This window comes from Scomber scombrus, chromosome 14 (genome assembly GCF_963691925.1).
Source record: "Scomber scombrus chromosome 14, fScoSco1.1, whole genome shotgun sequence".
NCBI classification, from domain to species: Eukaryota; Metazoa; Chordata; class Actinopteri; order Scombriformes; family Scombridae; genus Scomber; species Scomber scombrus.
The window spans coordinates 6038352-6065741 of NC_084983.1; the positions used below are offsets into that span (position 1 = coordinate 6038352).

Here is a 27390-nt window from a genome sequence, read left to right on the forward strand (position 1 = left end):
TCCAGTATGATCTGGTGAGCCGCTCATACAAACCCCAGGTGCCCTGCCCTGACCCGTGACTCTCCCCTGGCCTCCCTCCGAGCAGGGTTGCCTGCTGTGATCCCCTAATGCCGACAGCCATGTGTGGCAGGAACAGCCATCTGCAGGACCATTGTGCTGGTAATTGACTCGCGCCTCAGAGATGGACTCACATGTAAATGGGTGCATTCTCATGGAGACGTGCAGGGCCCCCCCCCCCCACCAGCCCCAGCACACTGGTTTCTACTGGATAATCTTTTAAGGCCTCGACTCTTCCTCTCTACATCTCAATGGCTTTCATCCCGAGAGACTGACAGTGATAGTCCCACCCTTGACACATGAGTCTGAGGGATTTGTCAGGCAAGGTCTAAGTCTAAGCACAATATACAAGAAACAGCAAGGGGCTGACTCAGTCAAGATGATGGATTATTTAAAACTGTCAATTAAAATACCAGTGTGAAGCCAGATGATGAGATGTGATAATACTGTTGATACTGTGACGGTGTGATTCTTCCTGTTTTCTTTCTCTGTTTTTGACCTCAAAAAGATAATCATCACCATAACCTTCCTCACATTTTGTCTTCTTCCCTTTACAGAAACTGAACCCAGTCAAGGTATAAACAAACTGGAAGAGCTGGTGAATCACCGTCTGCAGGACTCGACACCAAAGCAACCCGACGGGCATCGTGACCGCAGCTGTTCTCACAATTAGGGAAGACTTCTGTTTTTTCCTGTTCACATATCATCCCATATGGCTTTTGGAAAACAAGCGGTACGAATCAGAGTCAGCAATTCGGCTCAACACACAGCAACTCACAACACATGAAACGAGGAGAGGCTGGAGACCCAGACAGCATGTCAAACACAGGAAAGCTCCCTGTTCCATTACTGCACGCGTTGGGTGATTCTTAGTTTTTCCTGCTGTATATCACCACCTCTCTGGCTGGCGAAGCCCCAGCTGAGATAAGAGAGAGGAGGACTGGGCATAGAAAAAAAGATTAATATGTTACCCTTAAGTTTTATGGAGCACATGAGAAGAGTATTCTTCTGTTCTCTGTAGTGTTACCAGGGTTACAGACTTAACTTTCTTCAAGGGAAGAATTCTGCATGTAGTAATAGAAAGGATGTTAATCATTAATAAGTGTCTAAGATACATTTTAAATGGTTTTCTCCATGTGCGAAGTGTACTGTAGGTATACTGACAAATTTGGGAGATGTAATTCAATTTAAAAGTTTCAAATTGGTTATAAAAACAGAATTAAATTCAGTGTCTAATATTTATTTGTTAAACAAATCCACAAACTGGCATTAAAAAAAGATGAGAAACCCGTGTGGAGTTTTTAATGACTATAAGGGGAAAAAACTGCCCAAACTGCAACATGAACACTTTTTAAATAACAGCATGACAGCACTTGATGTATAACTGCTTCAGATGTTGATCAAAGCCCTGTGCAACGTGAGTTTGCAGAATTTTCTCCTTACTTAAACAATGACTGTGCACGCACGGCTGGTTTTGAAGAAGAGACATCTGTACATTAGTCACAGAACACAAGAAACCTAACAAGTCTGATCAGACACTCAGCTCCATCTGACCTGGTTATCACTTCTTGTTATCAGCCCAAAAGGCATCTGAGGAGGCTTTTATTGTGACTTTGTGGCATTTCAAAGCATAAACTATCTTTATTACTATCCAGGTACCGCTGACAGAAGGTTACAGATATAACCTTCACGCTCTGCACGGCAGGAAAACAAGAATTAAACACATCTGCCGGAAATAGAAGAATCTGTTTCCACAATACACGTGAAGAAGTAATACATCAAGTTTGAAAGGTCTGACACACGCTTTTTTTTTTGTTCCCAGACTGTAATTTGAAAAACAGTTGAAAAAGGAAGAATCCTTCACTTGATTGAACAACTGTCAAAGGATGGAAGTTATTTTTCCACTTAAACTTTTTTTTTTTTTTTAAGTCTAGCTCTCAAAGGAACATCAGACAGTCATAAATGTATAATGGAAATTTTAAGCCACTTCTTTAAGTGACTGTTCTATTTGTTCTAAAAAAAACAAAACAGTCCTTTGCATAGTCTCTACATTTTATTTCCAGCTGGTAAAAAAAACCCGGGAGTTGGTCATTTTTGTTACCAGAGGTGATGAAAATGGCTGTTGACAGTTTTAGAGCCTTGTAAGCCTAAGATCCAAACCTCTCTTGTGAGGCTGAATTTCAGTAACACACTGTTTTCCATTTGTCATTCATAGAAAAACTACTTGACTTAAACTGCTGATGAATAAGTGAAAAACTTTAAAGACCCGTATTTGGAAATAAGATCATTTATAAATGAGCAGAGTGAGACACGTTATGACTATATCATGATGCACAACTCGGATTGCCACAAACATTTGTCAATTGCCAATGTTGCAAAACACAGTATTTTCTTAATGAAACTTTTGAGGACTTTGACACTCCCTGATGAGTAAATAAGAAAATCATCCGTTGTCATGATTGCAGGAAACTAAACCAAATAAAACATTAACCAAACTATTCTGCTGTAGTGTGTGAGTTTTACTTGTTGACAGTCACACTACAGCATCTGGCCAGTAGCCAGAATTGAAATATTTTAGACTAATCTCTGAACTCATCAGCTTTCCACCGTCACGTCGAAGTTAGGAAATACATATACTACTCACATATTTATGCCCCCCCCCCCCCACACACACACACACACACTTGTTGCTCTTATCAAAAGAACAGCTTTTTACTATTATTGAAACTCAATCAGACTTTTTTCAAGAATTAAATTAAAAGTCACCCTCCAACACACGATTCAGGAGATTCACAGGGTGAAATGACTTGTTTATTTTTGAACCAACAGCCTGTTACTGTTTTGTGAAAGATGTTATTGTGTGTTTTTTCAGGAAGCTGATCAATTATTTAAATTAAATTCTTAGTACATAATTACTTAACAATATAAATAACTTTAGAAAACACTGAACAGTCCTAGTATTGAGCATGTTGTTTTTGATGAAGTTTCAGTCGGTCATGACATGACATTTCAAAACTCTTCTGTGTATGTGTGTGTGTGTGTGTGTGTGTGTGTGTGTGTGTGTGTGTGTGTGTGTGTGTGTGTGTGCCAACGAGCTCACCTGACGGGCAAAGAGCAGGAAATGAATTGTGTAGTATTGTATTATGTCATGCAAGAATGAAATCACTTCAGCCTAAGTCCAACGGTCACTTCAGTCACCCACAAAACAGAAACTATGTCCTCAGTTAACACAGAGCAAAGAAAAACAAGCTGGACCTAAATATTAAAATCCCACAAAAGAGACACAATTTATGTCTATATTTAATCATCAAGTAAAAACATTTAGTTCAAAGCGATTTTCATTATAGAGGCGAAAACAGGAGAAAATGTTGGCACATGCTGAAGCTGCTTTACACAGTTACCGTTTGATAATCAAAAGTAGTAGTTCAGTAGTTAATAGTTCAAACATTATAAAACAGTCAGACCAAACAACAAATGGATCATGAAGATTTTTCAAAAATAATTATGAAACATGTCCTGAAGGCAATTATTATTTTAGGAATCTGTTAATGCAACAATAAGAAAAAAAATGTTTAGCTGAAAATAGTTCCCATAAACTCAAATCCAAATAAAACTGAAAAAAGCCCTCCAAATATGAGCAAATCCATTTTTACTGCACTTCCAACAAAGATTTTAAATGCTTCACTGAGATTGGCAGATTTATTTCAAATATGATCCGGAACAGTACTGTGGCTGAGGTGAGAAAAAAAACAAAACAATATGTAGAGGTTTGATTAGTATAATTGATTTCTCAGAAAAAGGGGCATCCAGAGGACAAATATTTAAGTTTGAGTGTGTGTGGGGGTGTCAAGGGTTTATATGTGTGTGTGTGTGTGTGTGTGTGTGCGTGTGCATGTGTGTGTGTGTGTGCGTGCGTGCGCCTGCGTGCGTGCGTGTGTGTGTGTGTGTGCGTGTGTCTGTGTGTGCACACGCGTGTGCAGAGGCCGGGGGGAAACTTCAGCAGTTGTAAAGGTGTAAATTCATTTTCAAGCACCTGCATAGTTAACGTGGTGCTGCGGTCTGTCTGCGCCTAAAGGGTTAAATCCGAAAGGCTGTCACCCATTCATAAGGCAATTGTGATTGAGAGCGAGAGCAGTGGAGAGACTAGGTGAAGGTGGAAGGGCCTCAGAGAGGAAGGAAGCTGACGGTTGATAGGTTGTAAAGAGGGAAACTTCCTCTAGAGAAGAAGCAGGCTGTGAAGTCAGACTGAAACTGTCAATAACCAATGATGTGTCGCTTTGAGTGTGCAGTTCAATGAACAGTGACAACCGGAGAGGACAGGTCTTTCACAATCTGACACACACAGGCACACACACAACCACACACACACACACACACACACACACACACACACAGACACACACACAGACACTTTTATATAGAATACAAAGGATGTCTAAAAACTTTTTTTACATTTCTTGTAAAGCATGTACCAACTGAGCTTCACACCTCATTCATAACACATTTGCCGCAGTGTTAAAACATGACTCACAAAGCGTCTAAAAAATCTATATATGCATGCAGAGAAACGAGCAATAATAACTTGTTTAATATTTCCACCTGAAGTCTTCCACAATTCATTTTAAAAACAAAGAAAACGCACAAAAAGATAACATGGCAAGGAAGAGAGCTGATGCAATATCATCGCCTGATTTCAGTGCGGCAAGTGTGTGTGTATGTGCGTTTATGTGTGTGTGTGTGTGAGAGAAGGGGAGTGTGAGTGTGCATGTCTTTGTATGTGTGTGTGTATGTGTAATAAATGGCACTCCCACCAGCAGGTGTGTTGATGGCAGTTTCCAGCTGCAGCCCCTGGCATCTCTACAAGGACACCCATCATGGCACCCATCAGCTCCCACACCCAGCACCAAGGCTCATTCAACTCCTATTACATCTAGCACTTATCTTCCAGAGGCCTAGATAGTGTGTGTGTAGGTGTGACTTTTAGATTTAAGCATTTTCGTTTTCAGTTTGACTAGCTTCATATTTAAAAAAATCATGGCTTCACAATAAAACCAGTGTTTTAATCCAAAAAAAGAACCTGATGCAGCACGCTGTTGCTGATTACTGTTGGGGCCTACAAAAGTACTGATACAAATTAATTTCCTTTCTTAAATCTCAGATCTTTCCCTCAGCGGAAACTCACACCCTTTCTTCTTTTCTCCAAAGACGTTCCTGCCCAATAAGCATCAGCACATCCTGCCTGAGAGTTCTGACACACTGAAAATCCTTATGGAGAAAAAAAAAAAAAAAAAGCCTGCGCCATGGCGAGACACTGAGAAGCAGCCCTGTCTTTTGGCTTGTCCTCCCTATGAGATCAGGTGGGTACAAGGCTGACGATGCTGCGCGAAGAGAGATAAAGCAGAGAGGAGGTTTCTGTGATAGACAAGAGTTCATCCTGTCCTGACTAGCAGCCAGAACATGTTCATCCAGTGGAAAAATCCACGCCATTAATAACCATGCAGACTATAACAGCTGTGTGAGGAGCCAAAAGAGGGAAAAAATTGTGACAAAATACCCAAGTTTCAAGGTCTGCTCAAAGTATTTCATGCAGGATAAAGCAACAAGTCATCTTCCAAGATCACCATGTTTAATTCAAAGCCACCTCTCGCTCTGTGTGACCTTCATCAGAGTCACGAAAGAAGAGGAGGAGGGGCGAGGAGGAGGAGAATGAGGTGTGAGGCGGCAGATTTCACGCAAAGGAGCGTAAATTACCTGAATGCCACATGACCATCTAAAAAGGGTCTCAACCGTCAAGTTCTGCATTAACTCTTTCATATGTTCCCACAGGGTACTTTTGGTGAGCACACATACACACACACACACGTACACACCCGTTAAGGCTTACTCACCCGATGAGGGAGACCATCTGTTCCACTATGTGCCTGCTGAAGGTGACGATCACAAACAGTTTCTGTATGACAAAGACACACACACAAAGAAACAGCGAGTCAGTAGCATAAACCATGAGGTCACTGCTGGGGTGCAAAACAAGGCAATGGGTGCATCATAGTTTGATAAGTAATTCCTGAACTCCCCCTCATACACACACACACACACACACACAGACACACACACATACACACACACCCTACCCATTACGCCAAAGCTCATGCCTTGAACCACCAAGCGGTTTGGTCTAAAAGTAGCCATGAAGACGCCCTTTTGTCATGGAGGGCAAGAAATAAAAGGCCTGGGCTTTATGACACACCACCAACACAGTACACGAGGTCAGCATATTACACAGGCTGTCGTCAAGAGAGTGTATGTGTGTGTGTATGTGTGTGTGTGTGTAAGTGTGTACATAAAGGATGGATGGCTATAGGAATGGAGGAATCAAATGAGATGTGTCATTGCTTCTGAGGGGGTCTGGAGGCCGGCTCCTGTCCTGTCTGATTCCTGCTTAGTCACCGGGCCAGAAGGGACAAACAGATGACTGGCAGCCCCTCTGTCTCATATCAGCTTTATGTCCTCTTAAAGGGGGGGGGGGGTCAGAAACATGCACCCGTTAATTGACCAGATTTTCCAAGGTCCTTTTTTCTTGCCCCCAGAGGTGTTGTAGGTTACTGTGTTCTTATAAACAAACATGTGTCCGGGCCACTAAAAATGTGGTTTGATCCAGTAACATCTTTTGCCCTCAACATGCTGTTAGAAGGGCTTAACCCAACAGAGCTCTCGGCGGGTCCGTCATTACAAACTCATGATGTGCAGGAAAGGATTGTTTAAACCCACAGAACCTTATTTTAAATTCAAGTCCAGATCCCAAGGTTTCCAAAGATACTAAATATATACTGCTGAATTACAGGGAAACATGTATAAAATGATACACAAGACATCTAGAATTTTTTCCGTTTTATGTAATGATGGATCCATAAAAAAATGTCATCTTGGATTTGAATATTTCACTTAATATAAATGTGATGCTTCAATTAGGCGATGGGAGCACATAGAAAATAAATGCAATTACTCTGAAGCACGGGATGAAACTGTCAGGATGCTTTAACACATGACTAAATAGCACCGAACAAAAGAAATGAAACAACAGGTAGATTAGTCCTAACACTGTTCCTCAACTGGCTGGTCAAATGTATTAATGATACACACACACACACACGTACACATGTATGTATTAATGATACTATGATAATGATATTATAATACTGAGGTATTCAGAGTCAAATAATGCAAACTGATCTGATGTGGAGGATTTTAGCCACTTTCCGTTCAAACACAATAAAAAAAAAAAAAAAGAAAGTGTAAAATTCCCTTTTTAATATTCTTACACATCACTTCTACTGCAGAACTATGTTAAAGTGATGTTCTGTGTGTTGCACTGACATAGTTTCATAACTCATAACTATTCATTTCATGTGACAGGGCTCTTTGATCCGTGCTCTGTCACACTGTTCACTGTGCGGTTAAGTCACATGACATCCAGGTCATACATGTGTTGTATGTGTCAAGACCTTGTTATAGCTTGAACTTAATTGGCATCTACAACAATTAATCAATGAATTCACTTAAAAAAAAATATTGGAACAAGTCAAAGAGCAGTTAGCATATAAAATCAGAGCAAATCTTAGATTGAGACACATGTTATAGACCAAATGGGAGAGGAATGTCACAATAGATGACATGCACCTATCACAGCTTAACAAAAGGTACAGTCATTTTATTCAACATATAGACAACCTACACAGGGGGAGCACATCCTTTTATTATTATTAATACTAGTAGTGGTAGTAGTAGTAGTAGTAGTAGTATAATTAGCATTATTATCATTTATCTACTTATCTTTTATTTTCTTAATTTGCCTCTCTTTCTAGTTGTATTATGTTTATGAGATGTGTTTTGTTTGTTTTTATGCTGTTTCACCTTATTTTCAAGTCACTATGCTGCCTCACATTTTGAAAAATAAAAAGTTATAAAAAAAGCAAAAACATTTTCCATCGTACTATTTCTGTAACACACAGACGGTAAACAAGAGACCCTCGTGGCAGCTTTTTCACCTCAGCTCCACTGAGACTTTCTGGAGTAACGCACTCGAACACTGAATTTGTGTTTCACAGACACTAACAACTGATCTATCACTCCACACTGACCAAGGAGGAAGGGACGGCAACACAGGCCCGGCACAGGAAATCTGACTAAGATGCTTTAAATGTGTCTGCTGGGAAACTGATGGTGACATGGTCTGGACTCACTGATATCACTTCACTGATACTGCTGGTAAGAGCCTTGCACATCCCAGTCATGCCCAATTTGTCATATGCATGTAAACAAGGGGGAAGCGGTGTATCAGTTCTCAGTAGTTTACAGAAAAGGACCAGTCATTATCAAGAACCATCGGCTGCATTTAGTTCGATTGACGGTAATGTGGAAGTGACTACATCCTGCTTTTAATGCCTTGTTTTTGCAATTCTCCCGATGCATAAATAAAGATTAAAATGTCACATGGTGTGACAATAAATCTACAACAATTCTCTCATTTCACCTCTGCCACACCTCACAACTCCTCTGTCCTATCTCAAGGGGTCTGAAATGTGTATTTCCATGGCATCAGCCACCATCCTCAAGTGACCTGCTGGGTCACAAAGGCGCTGACGTTAACCGTTCAAGCGGTGTACATTCAGATGTGAAGCTTAATGAGCATAAAAGGCAGAAGCAGCACAGAATAAAAAAATTGAAAAAAAGAAAAAAGAAAAAAAGAAAGTCTCTCCTTGGAGACTGGTGAGAACACACCTGAAGCTCAGGTACAAACCCAGATCAAAAAAACTCTTTGAAGCATTGAGGCTGCTCAGAGTATTATGCCCACACACACACACACCCACACACACACACACACAACACAAGCCTCGAAATCCCCTTTTTGTTCCCTCTTGGCCCATGAGAGAGAACGTCACCTGCTCTCTGCTACGCTTTATTTCAATACTTCTTGTTTTCTGCTCGTACAATAAATAAAACAGTGAATCTGCTGCGTTGGAAGCTAAACAAGAGCTTAAAAGGAAAATTAAACCAAGCAGCTACAGTAGAGATTGGGGCCCCCCAGACATGCCGGAGAGCCGGGTGAAGTCTTCCTTTCCGTGAGACAGGGAGGGACACACCTCTGTCAGTAAGGGCCCCTGGGACCCCTGGGTGTAATCTGGTCCTGTGTGTGTGTGTGTGTGATTGTGCCTGCCATGCATGCAACCCCTCCGTCCCTCCCTCTCCCCCCCATCTCTCCCTCTCTCTTTTCTCCATCACCTCCCACAGACAATGTTTATCTGCTTTAGCTCGCGCTCACTAGGTTCACCCCCCGCCCCCCCACTTCTCTCTCAGCTGGGGCCAGGACAATGCTTTCTGCATATGATAAGGAATGAGTCGAGTGGGGAAAACGCTTTTTGCCTTTTAACCCTTCATCTCTGCGTCACAAAAGTTCCAGCATTTGCTTAGAAAACAGAAAGTGGAGCCCCTGACGGTAATCACAGACATACTGCGAATTCCTGGACGCAAATTGAGGATTTTCCAGGATTAGAAGAAACATTTGTGATGCCAAGTCCCCCAACAGTAGTTTCTTATTCAAGGGTTTAGGATGTATCTGTTACTTTCCTATAAGTTCTTCAATCTGCTGTGGCCTGACCAGTCGACTGTACAGTGTACTGAGGCTGCTGCAGCTGCAATCACAAAATGGTTGACTGCCCCTACTTTGGCTACACAAAATGGCCTCCTTACTGCCAGCAGTACAGTACAGTACAGTACAGTACAGTGCATGAGAGTGCTGTGCATGAGAGTCATTCATTATTCAACACAAGTCTCCCTCTGAACTATATTAAAGATGTATGCAAACGGAAAACTTTGACACACGCAACTTTAGCTTTTTTCTGCAGTATGAAATAGTAAAAGATAAAAGGCAACATCTATATATTCACTGCACATGTGTCTCAAAAGTATATTTAAGATCGCTCATTCAAAATCAGCTGTGCACAGCATTCTTTATACAGATGTATAGTTTTTTAACTGCAACTCACCTGAATGTGCATTTTGATGACCGCTTTTCCAATGAGCGTTGCGCCGAAAAAAGTCCAAAAGGGGACCAGAAAATGTCCACATGTTATTCCTGCCAGGTCAAACAAGGGATTTGGAATCTGAAAGGGGGAAAAAGCAACACAGATGATTCGACCTGATGTTGTGTGCATTCACCTCGAGAAATACTAAACAAGTCATGTACGTAAAACGACATAAATGAAAGAATCTGACATTGTATTAAAGCACATGTAGTATTTCCTCTTCTGCAAATTCATTCTTCATATGTATCCTACAGAGATTATCTACAGTAGATCGCTGACTGTTTAATAAGAATATTCAGCATGGTTAAATTAGGATTATGATCAAATATACATTTTTATCTTTTTTTGTTTTGTTTTTTCATATAGTGTGTAATTCAGCTCTGCTATTTCCTTTTTTACTGGTGTACAGATGTGTGTATAACACAGCAGGGTAGCAGGACTTGACATAATTATTTAAGTGGATAAAATCATGACAGGGGTGAAAACTATTTTAGAAGATGAAAAGATAATGTGTGATTTGACTCACAGAGGCACACGCTAAAATGCCAAAGAACCCGATCCTCTGGATGAGTCTCTGCACTGCTACTTTTGCTTGGGTGGCAAAGTCCTGAAAAACACAAAAGTGGGAAAAATATATTACATTTTCATCTAATCATACATGTTAAATTGATGCTGATCATATACTGTACTTTCACACAAAATACACTTCAAAAACAGATGTTTTACTAAAAATGATATAAAAAAAATAAAAAGCTAAAAAAAAACCCAATAATGTATCTTTTTATTTGTTGCTGTAGATTTCAGACACACATCATTAGCTTTATACACATTGGATTATATCTGACAGTTTAAAACTATTGGTGATGTACATTTCATATAATAAATTATTCACAATTAATTTTCTGGTCATTTTCAGATTGATAACTACATTTTTTTGAATCAAAATAAATATTTAGGTTACTGAAACATTAGTGAGAAAATGATAAATCGTTTTTTTCAAGTGTTTTTCTACTAATCTGTTTGGAAGAGGGAATATCACAGTGTGTGTGTGAGTGTGTGTGTGTGAGAAATAAAATAAATGTTTGTAACCAGCTGCAGTGCTGTTTATGAAGTGATTATTAAAGACAGTTTTCAAACCAATTCAAATGTCACTTTAAAACTAATGAGAAATTTAGGATGACATTTTAATATAGGATCACATTTTACACTCAAAGATCTACTTTTAAGGTTTCTTCATCGTCTCTGAATGTTCATGTCTCAGCTTTTTTACATAATTAGAACCTTTGCACTCGAAACAAACCTTCCCATTTTATATCTAAAAACATATTGGTGTTCAAATGAAACGAATAATGAGTCAACAATCTGCTTTTTAATCTCTGTTTGTTTCTAAATGACTGCAGAGAGGAGTGTAGCCCAGGCAGCAGTATTGTCTACTTCCCAGAAATGTTTCCTCAGAAAAATCTTTTAATCAATTATTGAGTGATATAGCAACTGACAAACCAGATAAATACATCCTCAGAATTTAGATGTACAGCTGTGCAGATTGATTCCATCTTGAAAGTATATATATTTGAATGCATTGTGCATCAGAAGGATTTTCACATAGTAAATGTGAGAGTGTGTGTTTGTAAACCCTCTCAAGTTTGTACTTCAAATAAAATGATATTTAAAAATAAAAAGAAGCATTGACTCGCTTATTAAAAAACATCTAAAAGGGAAAATGAATTTATGTAAATGTTTGAATGGAAAAAGTTGGGCTTTAAGATTAAATAAAGTCCTGAACTTACTTCATGATCATCCTGCCAGCATAAATATCTCCCAAGTTCAAAGCAGAAATGTTCTGATTCACCTGACCTTTATTTGAAAAGTTATTACAAAACTCATCTCTAAACAAGTTTCTTCATTGTTCTGGCATGATAAACTGGTTTTAGTATGTCTGATTTTTTGCCTCTGCTGCCAGTTATCAATTGCTTTGTCACAGGGAGTTTGAGAACAAGACAACGGACCCTGGTCATTGCTGTGACTCACAAATTCTTACTTTTTCTCCTGCTCTTGCCCTATTCCTCTTGACAGCTCCACAAAAGCCTCTTTTCACAGCAATGACACACATCTTTCCCCCCAATATACCTTTTCTGGGAATAGGAGATTTAATCTGTCTGGATTTGACTGAAACTAGTTCTGGGAACACAGTGAGAATGCAAAAGGAAATCCCTGATCCAGGACCTCTCATATTTTTCTGGATGAAACATTCAATTTCTAGGTAAATGATATTAAATGATTACTTCCATACAATGTTGGGTTTGTCATTGTTAAATTAAATTGCTGGTTTTTCACATAGAAATTGTGTATTTCTGGGTGTTAATCAAAACTTTTTAAATGATAACAATAAAATATACTGAGGAAACTGCATTTTCAAAACATTGAGCGAAAGGATTTTTTAAATTTTAATTTTCTAGGCCTTAATATGTTAATAATCTAATCTGTTGACAGTAGAGAATAAGGATTTAACAGCCAGAAACAATTACTTTCATAATCATTTAATTATTTTAACTTGTCTTTATTATCATATCTACATTTGTCTGACCTTTATTCAAGTTTTTTTTGCACTGTTACCATGAAAAACAAAAAGGAAATTCCTTTTTTTTATAAAGTTAATGAAACAATTGTTGTAATAGGGACTTTATTAATGTTGGGAAGTTCTTTATATATTAAAGTTATTATATTCATGTCATATTGAATTAGGAATTTGTTTAACGCAATTCTTTATTAGCTAAACCACATTCTCTTTGATATCTGACTACATTTACTGCAGAAAAAAGCCTTAAATCTATGTTTAATGTGTCTTTACACAGAAATATGGACACAAATAAGACCTTCAAATGCTTGAATTTTAATCTGTCTCCTGCTGTGATAAAAGTACATATTAAAGTCTGCACTGGGTAAATGAATTTATGTAGATATTTCACATTGAAAAGCATCCTTCTGAGCCTTTCAGTTTAATTTCTTTTATATGTGGGACCAGAATAGTCACAAATATAAAAAGGAGACAAAGCTCACAGTTACTAATTAACTGTAAATATAGGTCTTTATATCTGAAGAATTTGTTCCCACATGAGACACTTTCTATTGAAAGAAAACACACACTGACTGCTAATTCAGACACATAATTATAATTATCACAGTTATAATTCACCTAAATATAAGAAAACTCTTTCTTTTTCTCGAAACAAATTGTGTTTTTCAAATATTTCCTGATCATTTTTATGTTGCATAGAGTGAACAAAAATGTATCCACAACCTTTATGAAAGAAACTCTGATTTTAAGGGGTCGGTGGTCTGTGTTTAATTATTCTTTAGTCAGAAAATTACTCTTTGAATGTTTGCTGGATGCGAAGTCGATTTTCCCATCGAAAGCATCTTTTTCTCATCTAAAAAACAATATCAAAGAACCTGACAAAGAAACTGAAGAAAAAAATGTATTTGTGTTATATAAAAAGACAAAACAATTTTGTTTTCTTTCAAATAAAGGAAGGCCTCAGTTTCTGAAGCATCATGTTAATTCAAAAAATGAGGTGCAGGAGGGGGCTGGCAATACATGATCATACCTAATATGGTCAACAAAACCAGTACAGTGCTGATGACATTCTTTGCGGGGTGCAACCCAGCGGTCAGGAAATTTGAGAGACATGGGAGGTCGCCTAATAAGGTGGTGGTGGGGGGAGCGAAGGGACACAGAATCTGATTGGTTCATGATTTGAATTTCTGCCTCCACTGACGTCCAATCATGAAGGTTTCTCCTTGGCCAAGCCTGTAGTTTTAATTCTAGCCTGTCCCCATGTGTGCATGCATGTGTGTGTGCATGTGTGTGTGTGTGTGTGAGAAAGTTGCTCAGCTGGTGGGGGACAGGGAAGGAAGGAATGTGTATGGTTGGTTTACAGCTGAACCGCTGAGGACTGTGTCTGGACCGAGAACACCTGACAACCACTGGTGTTGTAGCGCGGACGGAACCCTGCAGAACCAATCAGCACCATGGAGACGGCCTGTGAATCCCATTCATTTTCTGACATCATGACACATGCATTGTTTACATTAGGTGCAGTAGTTGAGCTTTTGGCTCATGCAATGAGAGTGAGCATGAAAATATCAGTGCAGCGTGAACAAAGGGTCCCCTGAGGAGGTGAGGGGAGGGTGTGTGTGTGAACTTGTGACACTGTGATTTACTATAGTTGAACTATGTACTTGGACTCACTCTCTATTCTGCATTTCTGGACCGGGGAAGCGTCTATCTTGGATGGCTGGGGTTCAGACATCCAGACTCTGTTGTTGGTGGCTTATGGAAAATCACCATCTTTGCCAGGCAGCTTGCCAAGGGCTGCCTGCTCCCCCCCTCATCCCCCCACCCCCCCACTCCCCCTCCTTCACCACCGGCCTGCAGGGCTGGGCTTAGCAGCAATTACATTTGGTAAGATCTTGTCAAGGGTGCAGCGTCATTAAAACCATGGAGGTTTGGGTTCCAGGTTTGGCTGCTCGGCACAGATGCTTCACTCAGCAGTCTGCGCAGTCACCCCACATGGGGCCGACCTCTGTGGGGAACAATATTCACATTTGATCTGTTGTTTATAGGTTTGGATTTTTTTCCTCCCCCATATACTTCTGACGATCACATTAGCCAACTCTCCTCATTTGAATAAACAAATCATGGGTTCTTCAGAAACCACATTTTACCGGCTTAGCCTCACTCATTACATCTGTCATGTTCCCACGCATGTCTTTTATGAACGTGTGAAACTTTTTCATCAAAATGATCTAACTTCGATTTCACTATGTCAGATATCGACTTTTTGAGATATGACACAAACCAACAGGAATGCACAAGGTTTGTTTTGATTTAATCACAGTAAATACGCTGTAGATGACTTAATGCGGGGAAAAGCAGGGTGTTTGTCACAAGATTAGCATTCTTGGAATTAAGTCGATCAAATCCTCATTAGATACAAACCTAAAAATAACTTTTAGTCCATATGCATGGAAGAATATGTATCAAAATATGTGAGTGAGAAGCAGAGTTAACTCTACCTCTAATATGATAGCTTGAATATTTGTTGTTACAGTTGCCAGGTGATGACCGTTAACAGACAAATCCACAGGGAAAACCCAGAGAGTGGACAGTTTTATACAATTATATACAGCAACCTCCACACATTAACAGTAGAAGTTCTTTTATTATGTCGGTGCAATGATTTTATCATAGTACATGTTGATATACTGTGAAAATGTTGGTTTCAAGTATCAGATTTTTAAAATAAGATCATATAATAGTGATTTTTTTTTCTTCTATTATGTGATATGTTTATTTCAGACTTGCTGAAAAGTTGTTCAGAGGGTTCCAGCTCAAAAAAAGTGGACCTTATTGTGAAGAAGTTGGCAAAGCAAACACTTTGTTTTCAGGAGGCTTTGGTAGTGCTGATGGGGTACAGAGTTCAAACAGAGACAAAAATCAGGCAGCGACAAGGCACTCTGCTCCATGTGGAAAATTAAAGTGTCAGACAAGGAAAAATCTATGCATAGCCTATACACAAGTCATCACCCACGCACATTTTTTCTCTCCCTCTCTGTGTTTTCCTTTTTTTTCTCAATGAAAGTCTTTCACACAGAAGACACACATCTCCGCAGCGGTCGCGAGCCCCCCGACACAAAGACAGCTAAAGTTCATCTCATTAACTCCCAACAAGCCCGCGCCCGCTCTCTCTGGCACAGGAAGTGGAGTGATTAAGGACTCCTGACGCAATCGAAGCTACAGTCCCCTTTCAAGAAAGGAGGAAAAAAAAAAAGATCTACACATTCAAATCTATTCGTACACACACGCGCACACACTCTCTCTCACACACACACACACACACACACACACATACACACAAAAAAAATGCACCCCTGAGTCCACGTTGACAAATTCTTTAACAAGCTGTGGTTAAAGGGAAGCTGGTTTTACTCTGACTCACCCCCCTCCTTTCAAACAGTTTACTGGAAATAAAGAGGGAGGAGGAGGGAGGGGGCACTTTCAGAGAAGTCACGTGACGGGGCCGGGCAAACCACAGCACAGAGAGCCTTTGAGTGCAGTAGGCCAGGGGGGAAGGCAGGCATACGCCCAGCGCAGATGGCCCTGATTTGAGTTACAGGAGATACGATCCTGGGAGTTGGCAATCAAGAATTCACAGCCTGTTAACCCTTTCCATGCCGGATGAAAAAAAAACAAAAACACGAGAGCCAGGAAATAACTTCATTATCAGGTTACAAGCAATCATGGACTAGATCCATGTAGGATCTTCCGGGACGGTCCGTGTCGATACTGAGGATTCCTCTCCAGCCCGCCGAGTGCTCTCGTACTGAGCTAAAGATTTAAGAGGGGAAAAAAATCTGATGTTCATGACATCAGCGTCTGGAGCCGTTAGAAAAGGCATGACTTCATTATTCTTGAATAGCTCTGTTGAATGAATGAGAAAAAAAAAAACCCAGAGTGCTCTGCTGCTGTGCATCACGTGCACTTGTGGCAGGAAGTTGGCACGTGCAGGCTGAGAGAAATACCACTGGGTTTAAGTCAAAGTGCTGGCACCTACAAACCTCTGTGACTTGAGCGGAGGGGACGAAGACAGCATCTTAGCCCTGCTCTACTGCCACAGGGTGGAGAGTGTGTGTGAGAGCTTGTGTATGTGTGTGGAGGGGGATACGTTTGGGGGGGGGGCACATCCTTGATGACAAGATTTAACCACTTCCTGTCTACTACACAACAATCCAACGATTCCAAAATATCTCCAATCCAATCCCAGTGGAGCCTGTTTCTACTCTATTGATATTTAGCTTTCTATCAAAACCTCTGACACAACTCCAGAGTGGATGACTGCTTCCATATCCACCTTAAAAGGTGTAAAAAAAAAAGGGCAAAAGGCGGAAAAGTGAAAATCAGAGAGGTGCTGCGGGATCTCCTTGAGCGAAAAAGGGAACCCTGAGAACATCCGAGTAATGGTAAAAGCCCTGGCGAGAGAAAAAATGTTTCCGTATGTGGCAGGTCCTCGCTGGTGCAAGCAACCTGCCTCCAGATGCTGTCCAATCACACTAGAACTCATAACATACGTGCACGAGGCTGCCAGATATCATCAGAGAGAGAGAGCGTGCGAGAGAGAGTAATGCACAGTGGGAGACCACCAGAGTGCGTGAGAAAGAATAAGAACATAAGAAGAGAGGGACACAGAAAGAAACAGTGTCAGCAAGAGAGAGAGAGAAAGAGAGAGAGAGAGCGAGTCTACTGAGTACTGAGACAGCAGCGTGCAGCGTCACTTCTAATCTATCCTCACACGGATGCGAGACGAATGGGCGATGCTCCTCCTGCGTCATACTGTTAGTTTGTTTGGGATAAGACACGCAGGAGCTCTTCAGTGTTGAGATGATCATTTAGACAAAATCTTCTCTTCCCCACGCTGCCCGTTTTGTCTTGTTCTTCCCATGTCTCTGCTCTTTTCTCGCAGTTTGGGTGGGAAGCGCCACTTTATCAGTAAGTCGAGTGATGTCAGAGCTCCACTCTCACACATAAGGTCTGAGCGCCAGGGCTGCTGTTGGTGCCAACCTACCCAGCTGTCCACAGCATTAGTAACAGCAGACCTTGCAGCAGGTGCTGCACCGCTGTCCCTTGTTAACCAGTGGCACAGATTCTTCTCACCAATGTTTTTTAGTCACTTTCTTGAATCTGTTTCAGTATTAGTGTCAAAAAGTCACAGTTTCAGTTTGTGTACTGGGAGTCAGTATAACTGCTGATAATGAAAAACAGTGGTTGATGCAATCATTTCCATGAACTGTTATTCTGCACACATTCAGCATATCTACAGAGCTGAATGAATCATTCATGAGTACTCAGTGCTTCTAGGGACTCACATGCTATAATTTTGGGCATTTTATTTAAAGAGAATTTATTTACTAAAAAATCTGTTAAAAAGAGGTGGGTCTGTGACAATGGATTACTTATTGTTACTCAGGGGACTATATAACAGTTTTCTGAGGAAGTGACTGAGCCAAAGGCAAGATATCTGCCTTGATATCAGTGAGCTGTGGCCAGAAGTGCAAATGGTTCTGTTTTATCGCAAAGAAAGCAGGATTTTCTGTCACTAAAAAAGGAACCAGGACTTAATTTGAAAAAAAGGTAATATTACTTTTATAAACGGAGTGCTTTGCCCGGTTTTAGATAACAACTAAAGCTACTAGAAAAACTTGAAACAACAAGTTAAACCCTACTGGCAGTTGTTCCAGACAAATAGCTTGCACTTGTAATTAGTAGTTATTACATATTTTTACATGGACATGCTTTTACATGACACAGGATGTTGAGGCAATCTAACAAAAGAAAGGACTTGATTTCAGGGATTTGACTGACACGTGAGTGAAAAAAGCTACTCAAATCCATCAATCTATCACATTTTGGATTGAATATTAATTGAATGTTAATACATCTCTATATTCTCTGCATATAAAGACAGACAGAGGAACAATACATACAATACATTGCTTTATGAGTCTCGATCAAAAGAGCAGGCATGTTAGAACGACCCCCCCCCCCCCCGTTTCTCATTACTAATACATTCACAAACAACAGGCCTAATATATTGTGGGGATTTCTGTTTTTTAATCTTGTGACCAGAGGCATACTTTTCAGGCATTTTCTTCCTTGTGGAATTACTGAGTTATCAAAGAAAGCATGCAAGTACTGAATGAGTCACATCTCAGCCACAGTTGGACTGTTGCTAATCCTATATGCGTGCTGAAAAGTGAAATACATACTTTAAACAAAAGGAAACAGACCTCAGAATCACTCAGTAATCTCTTGATATCTGGGATGCCATCTTATGAAAACAGGGGGATTTATTTGTTAACAGTTGTCTCGTACTATCGTCTGCAGTTTATTTGCAAGCGTAAGAGTAAGTGAGTCTGTTGTAAAGTTCAAAACCATTTATGGATGCAGTTGTTTTACTGCACTTGACCTGTCTGACTGTTTGACCCACGCTGCTGGAGAGAGACGAGCATTCCTGAAGATGAAGACTGTGTCAGGATAGACAGGTTTGATGAAAAGCCTTCACAAAACCACATGCTTGTTTCCCCTCATTCCTCCTCGTCCATTCAAAATCACAAGAGGTTGGAAAAATAAATATTTACAGTGAGTTGTTAGGCATTGTTGAAACGTTTGCAGGGAGGTTTGATATGAGAACATTTTTTATAGAGGGAATTTCAAAATGAAGGGCCGGAAACGGCGGGAACATTTTACTCGAGTGCATCATTGCTGTTGTCTTAGTCATAAGGTTGTGAAAGCACTTTATCCTGCTGTACCGTTGAGGCATTGAGGTGGGGCTTGGTCAGTGGTCAAAAACACACACACACACACACACACACACACACACACACACACACACACACACACACACACGCACACACACACACAAACACAAACACACACACAGTACAATGTGGTTCACTTTAGGGAGATTGAAATGGCTGATTTAGAAAACTGCCAGAACTGGAAAAAAAAGAATGCCAAAAACAAAGCAATTAGGAATTAAATGATGCAAGTGCAACAGGGTGATAAAGAACAAGCGCACAAGTGCAAAAGAGCAGAGAGGTGAGAGTGAAGTGAAGCAGACAGAAGTGAAATTTATAAAAATGAGCATTGTGGGGGGTTATTGAGGGTGGGGAGATGGTGGAAGTGAAGTGGGGTTAGGTAACAGAGGGGGCTGAAGATGATGCAGGGAACAGTGTGTCACCTGTGTGGACTGGGTCTGGTCCAGAATCTCCTCAAACTGCTGGTAGTCCTCGTCGTCTGGGTCTGCACCGGACAGTCGCGCCGCCCGGGCCATGAAGTAGGGAGGAAGCTCTCCTATAGCTGTACCTGCACCCTGTTCACACACACACACACACACACACACACACACACACACACACACACACACACACACACACACACACACACACACACACACACACACACACACACACACACACACACACACACACACAGATTGTTAATTACTGCTGCTCAGCTGCTTGTGTTTACAGTACTCCCTGGCGTGATGTGCAGCTGTGTATTATTTTGGCAACAAAGGCTTCTGAATTCAAAATGACTTTAAGAAAGAGAGATATGTTACTTGTAATGTACAGATCAGGTTGATTATTTGTATCAACTTTATTCCGTTTTTTAATACTGTTAGGCTATCATTGTTCAGTCACTGTTTCCTTCCTTTTTTATGTAATTCCAAAACATGGTTTAATTGTTTAAAATGGGATTCTGGTTGTGAAAATGCTACATTTCTCTTGCTGTTGTGCTAATTATTACAACAAGCATGTTACCATGGCTCCTAGGGGTTAATGGAGCAAAAATATCAATATCCACTATCCAAAGGAGCTTGCGCGGCTTGACGTCTGGGATTGTGCGATCAGAGCGCTTAATGGGAATAAAACGGAAAGGATTTACGAGGACGAAAATCCCGCAGATTATTAAACGATCATGGATACATAAAACACAGGCCCAAGGAAGGTGAAAAACCAGATGCCACCTCTAAACAGCATATCAACACACTGCACGGCTCACTGCACTGTTCGAAAATCTACTTCGGACATGTGGAATGCACTATTTGTGGAAAATTTAAGAAGTGTTAAAAAGCCTAAAGGAACAGAGATATCGATATGCAACAGCCGAAAAGGAGCTTGTAGCTATAAAGCGGTGGAGCCTGTGTGATTGAGGTGGGGGGCTTAACAGGAAGAAAGCGGAAGTGATTTGAGGGAAATAAATCCACAGCACTTGGGTTGGTTCACCAAGTTCATACCGCCAAAACATGAGAACAGGGAGGAGTGGAGGGAGGGGAGGAGGTAAGGGGTGAGGGGGTGAGGGCTACAGACTTAATTAACACAATGAAAACAGCCGCCAAGAAATGCAGTGTTTTTGGAGTTGCTCACAGCTCATTACTTTAATGTTTCCAGGCACGGGGGAAGAGTAGGGGTGCAAGGGCTATGAGAGAAGATGCTAAGGATACAGTTAGTGTAAGTTACAATTACAGATGACATTTGGAAGATTTCAAGCCCAGGCGCATCCCTACCATCCTAATATGCAAAGCAGAGAGGAAAAGAAGCTTCTGCTCTGAAATGCAGTTGTCTCGGTGGAACCCACACAAAATCACAGCTTGAATCTCTCTCCCAGAAGAACATAACTAGCTAATCACAGCCACATTACTTGCATGTAGTGGGATGTCTTAGCCAGAAGATGATTAGTGGGTAGTTAGCAACCATGGCAGCGACAACAAGCCCAAACAATCATTCTCAGGAGGCGGTGCTATCCCAAAACCTGGCAGACTGCATCTTTAATCTGGACACCCTGTTCTCTTGTTAACACTGCAGTCTTTGATGAAATCTGCCAGTTTTTTCTCATAATGGAGACGTGCCTTAATCTCCCTGGCAGCTGCTCCATTCAATAGCTCTGCCTCTGTTTGTGAGTGTGCGTGTGTGTGTGTATGTGCGTGTGTTTGTGTGGAGGGCAGTGAAATATGTCCACCTGCACAGTGGTGGTGTTTGAAGTGGAGCACTTAAGGGAGCTGCAGTAGTGGACAGAGAGGCTTTAAGAGGGAACAGAAAAGGACAAAGAGAGAGGAGAGAGAAAGGAGAGAGTGAGAGAAGAAGTGGTGGTGGTGGTGGTGGGGAGGGGAATGCCTCATCACCAGTGTATCCAGAAGGTGGGAGGCTGGCAGGAGGAGGAGGGAATGTTGGTGTGGGTGCTTTGAAACCATGGGCGCAACAGGTGTCTCCAACTGTAAAGCTGACAAGCCTCAGTGGAGGCAATGCCAGGCTGGGGTTACAGGGGTGTGGTGGTAAGTGGGTGGTGGTGGTGAATCCAAAGGGATTGGGTGGCACACACACACACACACACACACACACACACACACACACATGCACACACCCACAAACACAGACTCTTATATTACACCTGCAGAGTATGGTGGTGGTGCTGTTGGTGTGGCAGAAGCTTGGCTCAGAGTGAATTTGACACTAGCTTGAAGCCATGTTGCTGTCATAAATCAAACATACAGATGTTCATTTTATGTGCGCATGCACGCACACACACACACACACACACACACACACACACACACACACACGAGATGTAAATATATTGAAAAGACAGGGTATTATTATACAGGGTGAAATGTGTGGCAAATTTGTTAATATGAGCATAACCAACTAGTTTTAACTTTCACAAAGGCTATTTTATAAATGTGCATGTGTATATGTGCATAGTTAATGTATCACAGACAATGAGGAAGCATGAAGGCCAATTGCAGCACAAATCAGGTTGTTAAAAGACTGTCTGGTTCCTGTAACCAGTGGTGGTAAAGAAGTAGCTGGGGATGTGTATTTCCCCTTCAGGTCAGCCCTTTTCACATTATTCAGAACAGGGAAACAGATACCAAAGAATGATATACTCATGTCATGTATCAGTAAGCAAGTTCTCTTTTCTCAATATTTCACAGTTCTGCCTTTCTCAGTAATGATGGTAAAAATGGAAGAGAAACTGAGACGAAAAAAAAAAGATAAATAAAAGTGGACAAGTCACAAAGAAGTCGATAACGGAGTGTTACTTCTAGATATCTGTGACATGTTTCCGTGCATACATTTTTATATACGTCGCGCATGCATGAGTGAGCGTGTGTGAGTGTGTGTGTAATAGTAGCACAGAACATTGTCAGTGGTTTCATGGTAACTCTGAGACGTGTGAGTCGTTGATAAGCCACCAGAGTCCCGGTCTACGCGGAACTAGACACAAAGGTAGAAGATTATGATTGCTGATTATCTAATTAAAGTTCAAACTTTAAGCAGAAACGCTGACATCATGAAGGTTAGCGTGTTATTTTAGACAATAAACTATTAAAAAAAGGTGTTAGTTTTCTCTCCCTTAAAAAAGGTTGTAGACTGAAAGGATGTCATTTTTCTCAGTAGCCACAAGGCTGGTTAGAGGTGTGAAACCACCAAGGCTGCACCGGGGAAATTCATGGTAAGTTGCTGGGGTTTTCCAAGCAGTTTAGTTATCAATGAATGCATTTGCACCCACAGTATAAATGCAAATTTTTTATAATTTCTATAGCTTAAGCGTTTACCGGTGGAGGTACTAAAAAAACTGTCAAAGAAAGATCTAAATGATTTGAATAATTCTGTGTATTATGATGCTAACAGAGAGCAAATACTACAAGAATGGCCAAGTTTTCACCTTTTTCACTGTTCTCTTACTACTACCCCCTTACTACTACTACACCTTAAATTATATGTTACCTATGAAAAAAATCATAGTTTGATTTGTGCCCTTATTAGGAGTCCTTGGCATGTAAGGTTGACCCTGCCCTTGGAAAAATAGGTATCTAAAAGCCTTCAATTTTGGTGATTTTCATGTTTCTACCACCCTCTGACTAATGACACCTTTCAAAACCCACTGGATAAATTCAAAAATGCATGGTGGTCAATCTTCAACAAGACTGTTTTTCTTAGCTCCTGAGAAACTGGCATTAGGGAGATATGAGGTTTTCACCTGACAGCAACAATATTTCAAAGCACACATGCACATGAATAATGCTCAAAGCTGTGGCCAATGTGCAAGGTCAATGCAAACTGTGACCAAATCTGAGCCATGAGAAATATTTAGACAAGCTAAACTCTGTGCATTTGACTTCTCTTTAGCTCTTCCGGTCTACAGTGTGCACAGCCAGTGTGCAACAGACACTCACCCACATACAAGCTTCCAGACGGACTTTGGAGATGATGGTCCAGAGAGAGACGGTTCCCTGGAGGGCTGCTGACCCCGCCTCCACCCCTGCGGCCCCCGCACCCACATGCTCAGCATCAGAGCCTGGTGGTGGTGCTTCCTGCTGGGGACAGATTATTTGGTCCGGATAGGGTGGCTCGGGGAAATCCACAGTGCCACATTCATACGCTGCGAGGGTCACAGATGCTATGTGTGGTCCCTGAGAAAGACAGAGAGAAAGTTGGAGAAAGAGGAAGATTAAGAGAAAGTAGTGAAAAACTGAAAAACTGTGTAGGAGTGAGTCCACCTGCTGAAAGTAGTTTTGAGTCAGAGGAAGACCCCTTAGTGTAGGGAAAATGAGTCAAATATTGATTGTGAACATTAAGACAGTTATATGTGGGCAAGTATTGTATCTGGGCTGTCTAATAAAGTTCCTACAGCAGTGAAACTCTTCCTCTGCTTTTTAATTTAAATAAGCATAAAGAGTAAATGCACCTCCTGTTTCCTTCCTGTATGAGTTAAATATGCCTTTAGGAAATGTGGAAAAACACACAGTGATGACAAAGTTGGAGCATTATGCAAAATAAGATGCTTCATGCATTTTCAAAACCTACAGGAGGAGGAAAAGTGTCACCATAAAGAACAAAGGGCCCCCCGGGCGGAAATTATCAACGTTGGAAACCAAAGCTGGCAGATAGAAACTATTTGGTGTGCACAAAGGCAAGGGATTTAAAAGCATGATTCTCCCCACGTTCCCCAGGTGACACACACACACACACACACACACACACACACACACACACACACACACACACACACACACACACACACACACACACACACACACACACACAGCTGAGTATAGCCATGTGCCCATCTCTGCATATACTGTCAGGAGAGCCATGCAATAATAATGATGAAAAGAGCAGCAGAAAGAAAAGGCTAAATTCAGACTTCAGACAGAGTTTATTAATGTTTGACTGTTCCTGCTGTAAGAATGAGACAAATTTGCATTTTTAAGGACCCCGCTGTCTTTGAGAGGGCCTGGTCTGGTTTACATTCCGGACTCTTGTTTATTTACTCGTTTCAATTATGCTTCCAGTGAGAAAACAGAAGAATCAAAGGCAAGACGAGGGAAGCAGGTTGGATTTTCTGGTGCACGCTGAAAGTTTGTTGAGCTGCCAGCTTTGTGATCTTAACTCGGCAAACCCTGAAACAAGTCATCCCAGTATCTACAATGCCGCTATGTAGAGAAACTCCTACGGCCACACACACACACACACACACACACACACACACACACACACACACACACACACACACACACACACACACACACACACAATTAAACTAAATTACACACACAGAAATGCCAAAATGTACATATCAAGAGGGAAAATCTGCATTTCAACACTACTGGCATTTTGAAATACAGTACACACTTTTAATTTGAAATCTCCTCTCTCTAAATGCACCTCTGTTATTTTAAACATACGCAATTTAACATTTCATTGCTTTCTTACAAAAGAGTTTAAATAAATTATCATTAATTGGTTGAATGTCATTTAACACACCTGTTTTGAGGGGTAATTTCATGTAGTGCACTTGTGCTTAATGGTGATTACATTTCCTGTTAAAGACAAAGCAAAGTGCTGGCCTGCTGAACAGAACAGTGTATAAAAAGTACAACAATTTGTGTGAGAACTACACTATTCCTGAAGCAGAAATTGGTTATTAAGGTTATTGTCTGAGAGGAACAAGGAAACTGTGTGTACAAATGGCCGCTGGTCATTCCACACTGACTCATTATGACAATAAGTTTGATAACATCGTCTGAGAGCACAATGTTTGATTAAGTTTTATACTGAACAGGATCCAGTCAGGAAGAAAAGGTCATGTAACTTTGCATTTCCTCTGTAAAACCACATGTTACACACTGAGTACTGATCCACATAGAGCTGAGACGACACAGATGATAAAACAGGTCAGTAACAGCGGTATGATCCCTGTAAATAAAGGCAGGTCCACAGAGTGGGCCGATGTAAGCGGGTCATGTGTACTCTGCGTGTACTGTATGTGTTTACACTCATGCGTACAGTATGTGTGTGTGTAGGAAGGGTGCTCCAGTGACGCACGAGGGTAGTTTGGCATTACGCAATGAAAAACCAAAGCAATCTGGCAAAACCTCGGGTGGGGCCGGAACTTCCGGAGCGGCATGGGACGAGAGGCAGGATAGGACAAGACGGGACGGATCAGGACAGGATGGGACGTGGGAGGGGAGGACAGTGGCGTCTGAGCAATGTCTTTGTATACAATGCACCCCCTTTAGTTGACACATCAGTTTCTTGTACACGCAATGCTAATAAGCAAGTTGAAAGTCAGCGGTTGAAAGTTGGGCTCACACTTCTGCAGGATTCTGGTGTTAAAGCTTTTAGTGGAATACACTAATTTGTATTAGTAATGATAAAAACACTTAGAAAGAAAACATCTGATGTTCACACACTTGATTTCTTTAAGAGGCAGAAGACAGATGAGAAAATCTCTCATGACCTAGAGGGAGAAGTCAAGAAACTCCCAGCACTGACCCAGTCAGACTGGATACACCCAACCCTCATATCCTCCCCGCTGACTCTCCGGTGGGATCTCACTACCCTGACACACAGACACACACACACACCTCAAGCAAAATGTTTGTGTGGCCAAGAAAGACTTTATTCCTCTTGCTTACACCTTCCAACTCTATCTCTGGTTATGTGTGTTTACCAAACACACACAGACAGCCTGCCAACAGAAAGCGTTGCGTGACTGTGTGTACCTGCTCCCTCTCGCTCTCTCCTTCTGTGTAATGCTCTGTCACTGCTTCTCACCTTACACAAAAACCCTCTCATGTTGTTCAAGTGACTCACCATTAATCTGCAGCCCAGCCCACAACATCCAGGTATCTGCCCTCTGTCTCATTTTGTTTCTGACATTGTGGCACACACACACACACATTGACACACAAACACACATTGCATCCCTTTGGGAGGTATAGTAGATGATTAATGACAGGAAAAAAGTAACAAAAGACAGGGGGGGAAATGGGGGGGTTATTTTTTTGTCTTGCTCAGAGAAACCATTGTTTCACCTTTTACATCATTTACTAGTTGTAATGGTGAGAGTATATGTGTGTGTGCTGACCTATTTCACCTCCTAGCTGTGTCTACTTTGAGATCTGCCAAAAGTTGATGATGTCTGTAGCCACTAAAATACACAACAATACTCACAGAGGCACAAATTTCCTCTTTCTGACCCGTTGGGATCCACAATGGAGGCAACATTGCTGGCATTCCTGTGGTGACGTGCACAAGCCAACGCCTGGCCTCCAAAACGAGTGGGATCCCCACTCCTGGGTATGAGTACATCCACACAGACTCTGAGGAGACACACACTGTTTGG

The 27390-nt window shown here is 41.2% G+C and overlaps 1 protein-coding gene across 2 annotated transcripts in view; it reads right to left on the reverse strand.

The window, feature by feature from the left end:
- LOC133993697 (vacuole membrane protein 1-like) overlaps nt 1-27390 on the reverse strand; it is a 59044-nt gene that overhangs the window by 12922 nt on the left and 18732 nt on the right. For both annotated transcript variants that reach the window (XM_062432711.1, XM_062432712.1), the window contains 5 exons: nt 23936-24172; nt 19937-20068; nt 10666-10746; nt 10101-10217; nt 5946-6007 (listed from right to left, as the gene is read on the reverse strand). In XM_062432711.1, the coding sequence (XP_062288695.1) occupies nt 5946-6007; nt 10101-10217; nt 10666-10746; nt 19937-20068; nt 23936-24172 (629 nt within the window). The remainder of the gene's footprint in view (nt 1-5945; nt 6008-10100; nt 10218-10665; nt 10747-19936; nt 20069-23935; nt 24173-27390) is intronic.